The 12,282-nt window shown below is 57.7% G+C and overlaps 2 protein-coding genes across 4 annotated transcripts in view; one reads left to right on the top strand and one right to left on the bottom strand.

The window, feature by feature from the left end:
- Positions 1-5,035, top strand: part of SETDB1 (SET domain, bifurcated 1) — an 18,526-nt gene extending 13,491 nt beyond the window's left edge. The window contains exons 16-22 of one of the 2 annotated variants that reach the window (XM_010565503.1): positions 42-658; positions 1,312-1,340; positions 1,616-1,748; positions 2,468-2,633; positions 3,114-3,325; positions 3,788-3,876; positions 4,470-5,035. In XM_010565503.1, coding sequence (XP_010563805.1) covers positions 42-658; positions 1,312-1,340; positions 1,616-1,748; positions 2,468-2,633; positions 3,114-3,325; positions 3,788-3,876; positions 4,470-4,587 — 1,364 coding nt within the window. In that variant the 3' untranslated portion in view covers positions 4,588-5,035. The other variant, XM_010565505.1, reaches the window with a different exon arrangement.
- A 1,644-nt stretch (positions 5,036-6,679) lies between these two features.
- On the bottom strand, positions 6,680-12,216 carry CERS2 (ceramide synthase 2). 2 transcript variants are annotated; one of them, XM_010565502.1, is made up of 11 exons: positions 11,344-12,216; positions 10,487-10,660; positions 9,758-9,875; positions 9,531-9,649; positions 9,289-9,346; positions 9,135-9,185; positions 8,745-8,837; positions 8,412-8,540; positions 8,231-8,337; positions 7,965-8,118; positions 6,680-7,649 (listed from the first exon to the last, which is right to left on the bottom strand). In XM_010565502.1, exons 1-11 carry the CDS (start codon positions 11,424-11,426, stop codon positions 7,521-7,523), a joined length of 1,215 nt encoding a protein of 404 aa, XP_010563804.1. In that variant the 5' UTR covers positions 11,427-12,216; the 3' UTR covers positions 6,680-7,520. The 2 variants fall into 2 exon arrangements, with proteins under 2 accessions (XP_010563804.1, XP_010563803.1); XM_010565501.1 differs by having other exon boundaries at positions 10,487-11,435.
- Between the last annotated feature and the right edge of the window lie 66 nt (positions 12,217-12,282).

Here is a 12,282-nt window from a genome sequence, read left to right as displayed (position 1 = left end):
AAAAATCCCCATTTTTTTTTTTCCCCCCCCCCCCCCCCCAGGGAAAATCCTCACGGATGACTTTGCCGACAAAGAGGGGTTAGAGATGGGTGACGAGTATTTTGCAAACCTGGATCACATTGAGAGCGTGGAGAACTTCAAGGAGGGCTATGAGAGCGACGCAAAATGCTCTTCTGACAGCAGCGGGGTGGACCTCAAGGACGAAGAAGAGGACAATACAGGCACTGAGGAGCAGGAGGAGTCCAACGAGGACAGCTCTGACGACAACTTCTGCAAGGACGAGGACTTCAGCACCAGCTCAGTATGGCGCAGCTATGCCACGCGACGGCAGACCCGGGGCCAGAAGGAGAATGGGCTGTCGGAGACAGCCTCCAAGGACTCAGGGCTCACACGGCAAATCAGCCACGATGAGACGGTGGTGGCTGTCTCCTGTAAGCTGCCGGTGTCGGAGGAGACCTCCAAGAACAAAGTGGCCTCATGGCTGAGCTCCAACAGCATGTCTGACAGCTTTCAGGACAATGACAGTGCCTCCTCCTTCAAGATGAGCGAAAGCAGCGAAGCCAAGGCCAGCAAGACGGAGCTCCCGTGTGAGAGAGAGAAAGCCTGTGCTGCTGCCCTGGGTGACCTGGATGGAGAGTCAAAGGCATTAAAGAAAGATGTAAGGGAGGGCTGTGGGACTGGCAGATGAGTATTGCCCCCTGCCCTGGGGGCATGGATGAGGAAACGGAGACACAGAGATGTTCCTCAGCCATGCTCTTGCTCGAATGGCTTTTCTACCCATACAACATGAATAGGTGGACCGTGGTGCTGTTTGGTGTCCCCTTGCCCTGCTTACTTGGCCTTTGCCCACTGTGGCGGGGTAAGGAGGTGCCTTTCCCCTTCTCGAGGGAAGTTGTGGCACGAGGCTACAAAGAAGTTGCTGAGCAGGAGCTGAGCTAAAATCCCTCCTGCCCTGGGCACTATGTGCCTGTGCAGCCCTGAGAGAGGGAGCCACCACCTGCCGGGGTACCTGCGGTGGTGTGGAGAGGGCTCAGGCAGGGCTGGGGACAGCAGGGAGATGGAGGTGGTCTCTGTCCACCCCCTGCTCTGGAGAGGGGACTCGGAGACCCACTGTGTGGGATGTGGAGGGTGGGAGACCTGTGGTCATAACTTGGCCCTTCTGGAGCACCCCCTGGACTGGGTGTCACACTGAGCGGTGGGGACACCTGGCTTCTCACTCCCGGGCTGGTGCTTGGGGAGCGTTTCCACAGAAGCGCTGAAAGTGCCCCAAAAGGGAGAGATTTTAATCTCCTATACTTTTCCCCTCTGCAGGAACCTGAAGATCCAACCAAAATTCCTGGGTAAGGTTCCTTAAATTGTATTTTCCTGCTTTTTATTTCCAAATATCATTCTGAATGAGTTGCTGCAACTCTAGGGCTGCCCCTCAACTCTATTAATGCCACTGCCAGAGTAAACTGAGAGGTTGCGAGGGTTTGGGCTGTGCCCCAATGGCAAATTAAACGCTTAGAGTTGATGGCAGTCTTGTCCAGCTCTCAGCTTTCCTCTGTCTCTGCCTGGCCTGCAGACAATCTCCCTGGAGATGCAAGCATGACCCACTCTCATCTTTACCCCACAGGCTAAGCGACTTGGGAAGGATGTATGGCTACAACCCGAGCCCTCCCAAACTGGAAGGGATCCGCAGGCCGACAAGCAAGACCGCCCTGCTGCAGAGCAGACGGCATTCTCTCGCCCCACAGCCCCCCACAGATGTAAGCGGTGATCCTTCAGGCTTCAGACGTGGGCTGGGAGGGGTGGGCCTGGCTCTGCCTCAACTCCAAACTGGTTTGATGAAGACCTTGAACCTTACTTTGGGTTGTTTCTATGCCACTTTCATTCCCAGTTGAGCACCAGCACAGGGCTTGTGGTTCGTAGTTGTGATTTCCTGGGGGAGCAGTTGATTTCCTTCAGACAGTGGGGGTCTTTCATGGTTCTGAAAGCCCCCCCCAAAAAAGAGGACAGCATGGGGTTTGGGCCATGTTTTATAATGGGATGTAGCACCTTGGTTCACATACCAGCACACTAGGCACCCCTTGCTCAGCAGAGCTGGGTCTAGGAAGCTATCCTGGGGGACCGTCTTTGGTTTTTGGGATCTTCTCCCTTCCTTGTGAAACCCAGAGCACCTAATGGTGCAGGCTCATGAGTCTCTGGCAGTCTGGGTGCTGCAGGACTAACCAGCCCCCTGAAACCCCACTGCTATTTCAGACATTGGCCTGCGAGATGGGGTTTCTGTCCAGTTCCAGGTCTGATCGCAGTGTCCACATGTGTGATCCACTTCAAAAGGGCTTCCTGGGGGACAGAGGTCCTCTGCTAGAAGAGAGCAAAATACTACTGGGGAAAAAGGGACCCCTGAATGTCGCTTGGAGAGCGATGAAGCAATGCTCTCCCCTGACTCAAGCTGCACTCAGCAGCTGTTAATGCCTTTCTGCAGGATGTGCTGACCCTGTCAAGCAGCACAGACAGTGAGGGGGAGAACGGGCAGCCGGTGGTGGGGCAGGCCCAGGGCACCACCAACGACAGTGATGACATCCAGACCATTTCCTCGGGCTCAGAGGAGGAGGAAGGGGACGACAAGAAAAACCCCTCATCTGGGTCAGGTGAGGACAGCTGGGGGAGGAACAAGGGCTGAAGGTGGAAAGTACAGAAGTACAGCAAGAAATTTTGGCCAGAAACCACCAAGAAGGGCTGATGAGGACATAGCAGCTGTGAACATGGTGCATCCTGCTCCAAGCACCTCTGAGCTTTGCCTAAGGACCAAGGTCTGAAGCTTCCCCAAGTGCTGTTTGAGACATAACTGCAAAACCCAGTCCTCAAGTACTAGAGATTTGTGGGTATCAAAAAAAAACCAGCTGTGAGGCTTATTATGGTGGGTCTCCAGGCTTCGCTGGGTGGAGCGGAGAGCTGGAACATTCCCAGGAGCCATCCCAGGGTGGTATTTTAGATCTGAGCTGTGTCCCTAAGGGGTTTATTACCCCTGTGTGAAAGAAGAGAGCATCGTGGGGCAGCAGCACTACTGTGGGGTCTCTCCTGGAAGATGCAGAGAGAACACGGCAGTGTTTGCTCCTCTCTTGTGGCAGGTCCTGTGAAGAGGCAGGTGGCAGTGAAATCCACCCGAGGCTTTGCCCTGAAATCCACTCACGGGATTGCCATCAAATCAACCAACATGGCAGCAGCCGACAAGGGCGAGAGCGCACCCGTCCGTAGAACCACCCGCCAATTCTACGACGGAGAGGAGTCCTGTTATATCATTGATGCCAAGCTGGAAGGGAACCTGGGCCGATACCTCAACGTGAGTCACTGCCCTTGGCAGGGGATGAAAGGGGAATGGCCCTCGGCAGCTGAGAAGAAAAGGACATATTTGGGGTGACCTGTCCGTTCAGTGGGCCTGTTCTTCCCCAAGACTAGATAAATACAGTAAAAAAAGGGGGAAAAGAGCAGGACAGGGAGGATGATCCACTCCCCCCGATTGAAATAGGGCAGCTGCTCTGGCCCCGTGACATGTGGTAAGCAGGATGATGGCTAAGTCAGTCCTTCCAGTGACCGTTACCTTTGTGAGCATGGATCTTATGACTCATCCCTGGTTGTGCAGGCAGGGGAGGGAGTGTGTCCTGTTTCAGCAGGCTTATGCTGGATGCAGCGGACAAATCGGGAATGGTCCTTGTTCATAAAGGCTTGTGTTTATTGCTGGCTGGTTTGCATCCCTCCCCACGCAGGAACTTGCTTACTGTGTCTGTCTCTGCTCCCCTTACAGCACAGCTGCATTCCTAACCTCTTTGTGCAGAACGTTTTTGTGGACACGCACGATCTCCGCTTCCCCTGGGTCGCCTTCTTCGCCAGCAAGTGAGTCCTGGTGCACTTGGGGAAGGGCTGCCCATTCACGGAGCTTGGTTGGACCCAGCTCCTTGGTCCGGGGCTGCGCAACTGGTGCGGGCTGGGCGTTTCCTATTCTTGGTAACCTCAGTCCCTGGTTTCACACCAGCCTGAGCGGGGAGAAGCTTGGAGATGAGTTGGGTGAGGACCTCTCTTCTGTGCTGGAGATTCTGGTGCAATTTGCACCAGTTTTAGACCTTTCCACCGGGGAGAGCTAAGCACGGAGCAGCCGGCTGCCCAGCTTGTTCGAGTCGCAAACCTTGCAGGCACTGTGGGGCGGTGGTGAATCCCTGCCACATGCCTCTTGGGCACTGCGAGTGTGGCGTCTCCTCTGTGAAGCCCCGCGGGAGTGATTCATCAGGGAACTTTGTCCCTTTGCTCGCTGTGGAGCCACAGGCAGCTGCGCTGGCTGCTCCACCCTTGCCCCAGGGGAAGCTGGACTGCGCTGCCCTGTCCAGAGAGGTCATAAGTAAGCGTTGCTCTCTGCAGGCAGGAGGGCCAGCTTATCTTCCTTTTCACAATGGCCTCTTCTCCCAGCCTGTGCTTTCTTTTTTACTTCCCAGGAGGATACGAGCTGGCACAGAGCTGACATGGGATTACAACTACGAAGTGGGCAGCGTGGAAGGCAAACAGCTGCTGTGCTGCTGCGGGGCTGTCGAGTGCCGAGGGCGGCTGCTGTGAGCCCACCCACCTGATGCTCTACCGGATCCCTCTTGACCACAGGCTTGGTGCTGATTTTCCCTTTGTGAGGGTAAAGTTTCTTCCCAAGAGGTGGTTGTTTAATAGTAACCGTTACGAAGCTGAGCACAGTGGCTTTGAGTTCTCCTGGTCACTTGAAAATTACAGTGGCAGATGGACACAGAACAGAAATGTAACCTGGCACATGTGTGATGGCTGCGGTGGGGGGTGATGCCCAAACCTGATGCTGTGAGCTTTGCTTCTCTCCCTCAGCACCGCTGGAAAGGCCATTAGCCAATCCGTTACCTACCTGAGCCCTTGACAAGCAGCTGTTCCTGCTCTCTTCCAGCTCTCCACCAAATTTAAGACACAAAGCCCTGGGCATTGCTGCCGGTTTTCCAGCAGGAAGCACTTCACCAAGACTCCAGGGAAGTGCTTCACAGTTGGGACTGAGCTGTTGATGTCCATGCAGCCTTGGGATAGGACTGGGAGGGAGCGAGGGTGGTGGAGGTAAATCCAGATTGGTCTACTCATACTGGGCTTATAGCAGTGACATAAATTTAAGTGGGGGGAAAAAAAAAAACAGTCTTCAACTGTGATATGTTGTAAAGAATCTTTTCATTGTTAAAAAGCAATAAAGTATGTTTTTCTATTAAAAAAAATGCTCTGAACTTCAGACACAGCAAAAACCCCTGAAAGAGCAGGATTTAACCACTTCCTTCATCCTTGTTTCCACAGGGCTTGCAGGAAAACTGCCAGAGGCAGATGGGCCCAGGCAGGTTAAGATGTGCAGTGGCATAGGGAGGGTAACAGGGTCCCACAGGCATTTTCACCTTTCCTTCCTTCTAGCAAAACAAATACTCACAAAATCCTCCACTTGTTAAAACTAAAGAGAAACTGGTTGAACTTCCCTTGCTAAGTAGGCAGATTTGATGGCAGTTGCCTTCTCCCACCCTCCTAGGACCTAACCATAGGCTCAAAATACAGAGTTTGCCTTAAAATATGGCACTGAATTGCATTTGAGACAGCCTTGAATTTGACTCCATCAAACCAAACTTGATTTGGGCACCTGCAGATGGGGGCAGGGAAGGGCAGAGCTGCTGCAGGCAGCCAGGGAGGGTGGAGCTGCTGCCTGGTCTGGCTGCTGGACACAGCACAAACCGACCAGCGACGCTACAAGTAAAACTTGCTCTTTCCCCCCCCCTCCCTGGCAGTAATGCACGATTTCAAGCGTTGGGGTTTGGCTTTTTTTTTGGCAGCAGGGGGGGCAGGGCTCATAAACTTCACTAAACCCCTGGAACAGGGGCTAAAAGAGGCAGATTTTTTTTTTACAAATTGGAATCAAATCTCCCCTCACCCGCCAGCTGAAATGCAAAACCCCGGTCTGGGGGAGAGCTGGAGCAGCAAAAAGCAGGATCCAGCCACCACACACCCCCATCCCTCAGGCACCCGAACCAACCATGCAACAGCACTCACGCAAGGGAGGTTTTTTTTTATCATGCTAAAAAAACTTTTTTTTTTTTTCCCTTAAAAACTTCTCTAGGGCCTCTGCGCGCTCCAGTTCCATCCTCAGCATCCACCTGAATAGCAGCTTTGTCATCCTAGCAGGGCGAGGAGGGCAGCTGCTCCTCTGGCAGCGGGGCCAGGGCTCCTCAGGTGGCTGAAGCCCACACTCCAGGCTGGTTTTTGAAGACATGGCGAGCTTTCGGGGGGGAATTATCAAAATTCTCCAATTTGGCCACTTTTTTAGCACTGCCTAAATGAAAACGAAAGGGGGCAGTGACCCCCAAACCCCCGCTGGGGCTAGGGCCACTGTGCCAGCCACAGAAGATGCCCAAGCCCTTTATTTTTTATACCGAAGTTTATTAGTTTTTTTAAACTTTTAATATATTTAACCTTTTATTTTTTTTAAAAAACAAAAACAACAAAACACATTTTGGTCTGACATTGGTTAATGGTCCTTTTCCCCCATCCCTCCGCCCTGGGAGGACTCGCTGCATCCCAGGTGGATGCAGGAGGCAGAGCCAAGTCTGGCTCCTTCTGTCTTCCAAATAAATAGAAACAAAAAAAAAAAATCAGATGCAAATTTGTCCTGTTACAGTTGGGGAAGGGACCAGGAGAGGCCACAGAGAGGGAGAGACTTGAAACCCATTTACAGAAGAGAAATAAGGGGATTAAACTTCTCCGTGAGACACTAGTAGTGACTAAACCCCGCAGCTTCCTTCCCCCGCGTGCTTCCATAGTGTCATCTCAATATTCAGCCACTAAAACACCCAGGACTTCATCCACTCCTCCCTCCCAGCCCTCCGAGGGCAGCGGAGCAGGGACTGCACCAGCTTTTCGGCTTTTCCACTGCCCTCCCTCACTCGGTGCCGGCAGTGAAGCCGGACGGGGTCGGGGAAAAGGCTTTTTCCCGGTGTTTGAAGAGGTCACTGCAGGACACGCTCCCCTCTGGCGAGGGGATGGTCAGGAAAAGGGGGGAATAACGCAGGGCTGGAGCCCAGTGAGGGACTGGAGCCAAGCTCTCCAGCCACAGCGGATCCGAGGGGGCTGTGAGGAGGGGAATGAGCCATCCCAGAGGGATGCTGGTGGGAGCCATCCTCGCTCTGCCTGTCCCAGGGCACCACAGTGGATTAAGGCAGCAGGTGAAAGGCAGAAAGGGCACCAACGGTGAGCGTGAGGCGGAGAAGCAGCAACCGTTGCCACCCCCAGAGCCCTGGCTCCTCTCCGGAGGAGGTGACAGAGGGGGCTGGGGGCTGAGACGGGCTCTCTGGGGTCCCAGTTTGCTCCACTGGACTAGGGAGGGGAGAGGATGGAGGGAACGGGGACCTTGGCGCTACGTGAGGGTGGCATTGGTGGGATTTGTCATCTCACGGGTTTGGCCTCCAGCGGGGCCCCCGGCCGCCCCTGCCAGCACAGAGACAGGGCGAGGGCACTCAGTCGGTTTTGCGGTGGTTGTTGTTGAGGACAGGGTGGCCGTTGGAGAGGGGCCCGTTCTTCGCCGCCTCCTCCTCCTCCTCCGAGTTGTCCGTCTCTTCACGGTCGCTCCTCTCGTCCTCCACCACCTATGGCGGGAGAGGGAAAGCCAGGGGGCTTGGTCAGTGGCACCCCATTTTCCTGCCACGCCTCAGTTTCCCCCATTGCAACCACTAAGGTCTCCTCCCTGCCAAGGACTCTCCAGGACTTGGGGAGCCAAGTGCACTCCGGCTTCATGGTTTGGGGGTCTCCCCTGCAAACCCTCCACCTTACTCCCGGGGCAGACCCACACCCTCCATCCACCCCGAGCCGCATCGGCCAGGTCCGGATACAGCCCCTTCACCCTGCACCAGCGTCACCCCGTGGGATTGGGAGCCCCGAGCCATCCCCAGGCCCCCTCTTGCCTTTCCAGTTATGAACTTCTGGGCCATGCGGATGATGAGGTAGGCCCAGAAGATGTGCAGCGACTGCAGCACCACCATCATGAAGTTGAAAAAGTAGTAGCCAAAGAAGGCAGGGTAGAGATCCAGCGGATAAACCACCGTGCAGTGCATGATCCTGCCAGGAGAAGCAGCTCTGTTATGGGCAGGGACCGGCACCCCCACCCCCAGTGGGTCTCCCCAACCCGTGCCACAGTTTCCCCACCCATTCACCGGCGACTGGCACTCACCAAAAGGGCAGGATGACAAGGCGGGTGACAATGAAGACAGCGGCGAAGACAATGAAGATGTTGTTGCAGGTGTTTCTCCAGCCGGCATAGTTAAACATCTTGGCGGACTGTGGGGGCAGAGAAGGGGCGAGTCAGGGAGGGGATGCGAGACATGGCCGTGGCAGTGCGGAGAGGGACGTACCTCCAGCAGATAGTCTGACGAGTCATGCAGGGCCATGATGAGCGTCCCTGCACGGATGTAGTTGGCGAACCAGGAGAAGCTGATGAGGATGATGGTGGCAACATGGTGGATGATTTGCTCTTTGAAGTCCTGTGCCCAGGAAAGGGGGAGCCGGGGGTTACAGCAGCCCAGCTCCGACCCCCAGCCCCCCGCTATCCCTCTCGCCTCCAAGATCCCCTCCGTGGCCCCACATCCTCCTAGCCCACCAGTCCCTAATGCCCACCATGAGGGTGAAGAAAACTGTCCCCGTGTCTGCCATCCCTGTCCCCAGAGAGTCCCACCATCACAGCCCACCTTGCGCTTGACGTCAGAGGCGATGCTGAAGAGCAGGGACCAGTAAAAGGAGAGCTCAATCATGTAGTACCAGTACTGGGAGGGCAGCATGCTCTGAAACCCAAGAGACAGGTTGGGAGGGATGCTCTATGTGCCCTAGGCGGGTTTGATCCCCTTCCGTGGGCACCAGCCAGACCCATGGGTGTCCTGGGGACCCTTCTGCACCTCATGGCATGCAAACCCCTTCTCCGTGCATCAGCCAAACCCACATGGGTGCCAGAGACACTGTGCCACCCTGCAGAGACCCTCCCACACCCCCGGGGCCTCCAGTTCCCATCTCTGATCAACCAGGCAGCTCCTGGGGGTAGGAAGGGCCATGAGATGGTGGCTGGGACAGGATCGGGCGCTCACCTGGATGGGGTATCCCTTCCACACCTCCCGGAGGTCGTAGAACCAGGGTTTCTGTGGTATGCAGGGAGGAGAGAGAGACAGAGAGGTGTTAGAGAGGGCCGGGGGAGTCAACAGGGCCGGGCACACGCTGGGGGCGGGGTGGGCCAATACTTACATCCACTATGACAGCCATGCCAGCAATGAAAGCAATAAGGTAAAACGTGAATCGCCAACTGGAAAAAGGAAGCAGACGGTCCTCAGATGGGCACTGGGGCGAGGGAGGGAGAAGGACGGACCCACCAGCTCCATATTCCCCCCTCCCAGGGCAGCTCCCGGCCGAGCGGGTGCCCCCACAGCCCCATCCACTCAGGGACATGGCCCGCAGGGTGACGGTGACACCAGGTGCAGGGGTCTCACCTGGCCTCCCTGAACTTCTTGAGCAGGCTGGGCCGGTCTTGGTTGCGGCGGCGACGAAACCAGCGCTCCACCTGCCGCACCGTGCAACCGCTCTTCTTGGAAAGCATCTCCACGTCAGCCTGGGGGACGACAGGGATGTCACCACAGTGCCACAGGGCCCTGGCTCTGCCGCTTGCCCCCCCAACCCAGCCACGATGAGCCCCTTTTGGGTACGCCCCTCCCCTCACCTGCTTGGGGTGTTTGGTGGTGGCAGCATAAAATTTCTCCAGCACGGCATTGGGGGTGGCTTTTAACCTGATCTTCTCCTTGACATTCAGTAGCCCAGCCAGTGGGGTGGCCACGTACCTGGGGAAGGAGTGGAAGGACAGAAAATGTCCCCATTTCTGCGTCACCTGGCTGATATGGCCCCAGCAAAGCCACCCAGGGACCCACAGCCACTCGGTGCCTCAGTTTCCCCATCCCACTGTTGCTTCTCCAAGGTGGGTTTTACCATGGGGGACTTCCCCCAGGTCTCTCTGTCACCCCAGGGTTGGGGGACCAGCCCCCCACAAAGCAGCAGGGCTGTATCCACCCCAGCGAAGGGTGCCTCCCCCTTCTCCCACTGTCCCAACAAAGCCCCGTCTGTTCCCGGCCTTGGCTCGCCATTGTTTGCCCAACAAATCGCTCCTTAAATGCCGGGGCCAGTGGCCGACTGTGCCGTGATAAGGGCAGCGGAGGATGCACAAAGCCGGGTTTGTGAGGGGCTGCTGGGGGCAGGTCCCCAGCCCTAAATGTGGTCTGGGGTGGGAGGTGGACCCCTGGGGTGCCACAGCCACCCCCACCCCCCCCCAGCCAGGCTGAGGACAGGGTAACACATCCAGGGGTTCATCATAGTGTGTCCCCAGCCCCACGCGCAGCCCCTGAGGCACAGGGAGAGCTGGATCAGGGTTCCCCCCCGTGCCAGGGAAGGAACTCACGTCTCAAAGAGGTGCCGGATGACGAGGAAGAGGAAGGCCAAGGGGAGGGTGATGTAGAGATCGGAGGCTTTGGCATAGACTCGTCCATCCCGGTCCTCCAGGTCGGCCCAGGTGAGGTTTGCTGGGAGCCAGAGCCGTTCCCACCAAAAATAGCTGTACAAGGTCTGAAACATGCTGGGGGCGGGGGAGGAAAACAGAGGGCGGTGGTGAGGAAGGGGCTGTGGCCAGTGAGGATCGGGGAGGGGTCCCTGCTTGCAGCTGGTCATGTCTCCCTCTGGCCAGTGCCACCAGCACAGTCTGCAACGCCCTGGCTGGACCCGGCGCCCCAAGCCCCACCTCGGCTCCTGGCGGAGCCCCCAGCCCAGCCACCCGCCGGGGAGGGTCCGCAGATTGGTGAAATCCCCCTCGTGCCGCACAGAGCGGCCGGGCGCTCAGCTCGAGCAGAGAGGGACTTTGCTCCCTGCAGCGGAGAGGTCAGCAGGTGATGATTAACCGAGGCTGGCTCTTGCTTCCAACCGGCAGGATGGATCCTTGGCACTGGTGGGAGGGAGGAACTGGGTTCCCGGTCTCCGGGACTTCCCCACCCTGGTTCCCTGACAGCATCGCACGGCATGGCATCAGCCGGGGACGGGCACAACCCCGGGATCACGGTGGGATAAAGAGGAGGGGGGGAAGCCCCGACACGGTTTCTCTCCCAAGCGCTGTCTCCGCATCCCAGGGCTGATCCCGGGCACACAGCCCAACACCAGCGGGGGGAAACCGAGGCACGGAGCCCACTGCCACCTCTTGGCTGGTCAACCAGACCAAGGCAGCTGTGCGGTGCAGGATTAGGGATTTGCCGGTGGCACAATGAGCACCTTTGTGCCTTAAAAAGGTTCCCGACGGGCACCACAGCGGGCACAGGGAGGGAGAAGCAGCCCAGCGCTGCCACCGTCACCATTGCTGCGCGGGGAAGCCGCCCCTGCCGTGGGGTCAGCGCATCCCAGCTCTTCCTTCCCTTTCACGTTGGCACCTCCTGGCATCGGGCACAAGCCGGTTTCCCCCTCCCCACCGTGGGGAGCTGAGCCCAGGCTCCAAGGGGCTGGGATGGGGGGCGGGGGCGACGGGGGGTCCCCGCCCCCTGGGAGGCAAGTCCCCAATGCAGAGCAGAGATTTAGGTGAAGGACAAGCCGGCTTCGCTCCGGCGGAGGGTGGAAAGAGGAACCACCGGGGCTGGTTTCGCAAGCCAAGGCGGGAGCGTGCCCCAATTCCCGCTTAACCGGGATGGGATGGCCGTGCCGCAAACGGAAGGCGGGCAGGTAACGGGCAGAGCAGGCAGGGCAGCCTGGCGGCGCGTGGGAGGACTCGGGGTGAGGCCCCGGTCAGGGTTAGCGGCATCTTCTCCCCAGGGGAAACCAGGACACCGGGCCCCTGCTGATGTGCCAGGGAGGGAGAGGAGCTGGAACCGGGTGCTGCCGAGCTGGGGTGGGGGCCCGGTAACATCAGCCGGGACCGCCCCGAGGGGATTTTAGGAGAGATCCTGCTAGAAAATGAGAAAATCCTGACATTTTTAGGTTATGGAAGGAAAAACCGGGGCCAGGAGCATCACTGGGCACCGAATCCCAGCCAGGACCCTGCACCGGGGGTTCCTGGGGTGTCGTGTCCTCGCCGGTTGGGAGAGTCCCGAGTTACCACCGCCTGGAGAGACCCGGAGGAGGCAGGGGCCCGCCCGGCGGGGGGCTGCACCCCAGCCCCGGTGGGGACGGAGCCCGGGCCTCGCAGCGGGCCGGGCGGGGGGGTCACCGCCTCCCTCCAGC

The sequence above is a fragment of the Haliaeetus leucocephalus genome, unplaced genomic scaffold (assembly GCF_000737465.1).
Source record: "Haliaeetus leucocephalus isolate CR32 unplaced genomic scaffold, Haliaeetus_leucocephalus-4.0 Scaffold193, whole genome shotgun sequence".
In the NCBI taxonomy this organism is placed as follows: domain Eukaryota; kingdom Metazoa; phylum Chordata; class Aves; order Accipitriformes; family Accipitridae; genus Haliaeetus; species Haliaeetus leucocephalus.
Note: the sequence above shows the minus strand (reverse complement) of the source record. Positions and strands in the feature narration are given on the sequence as shown.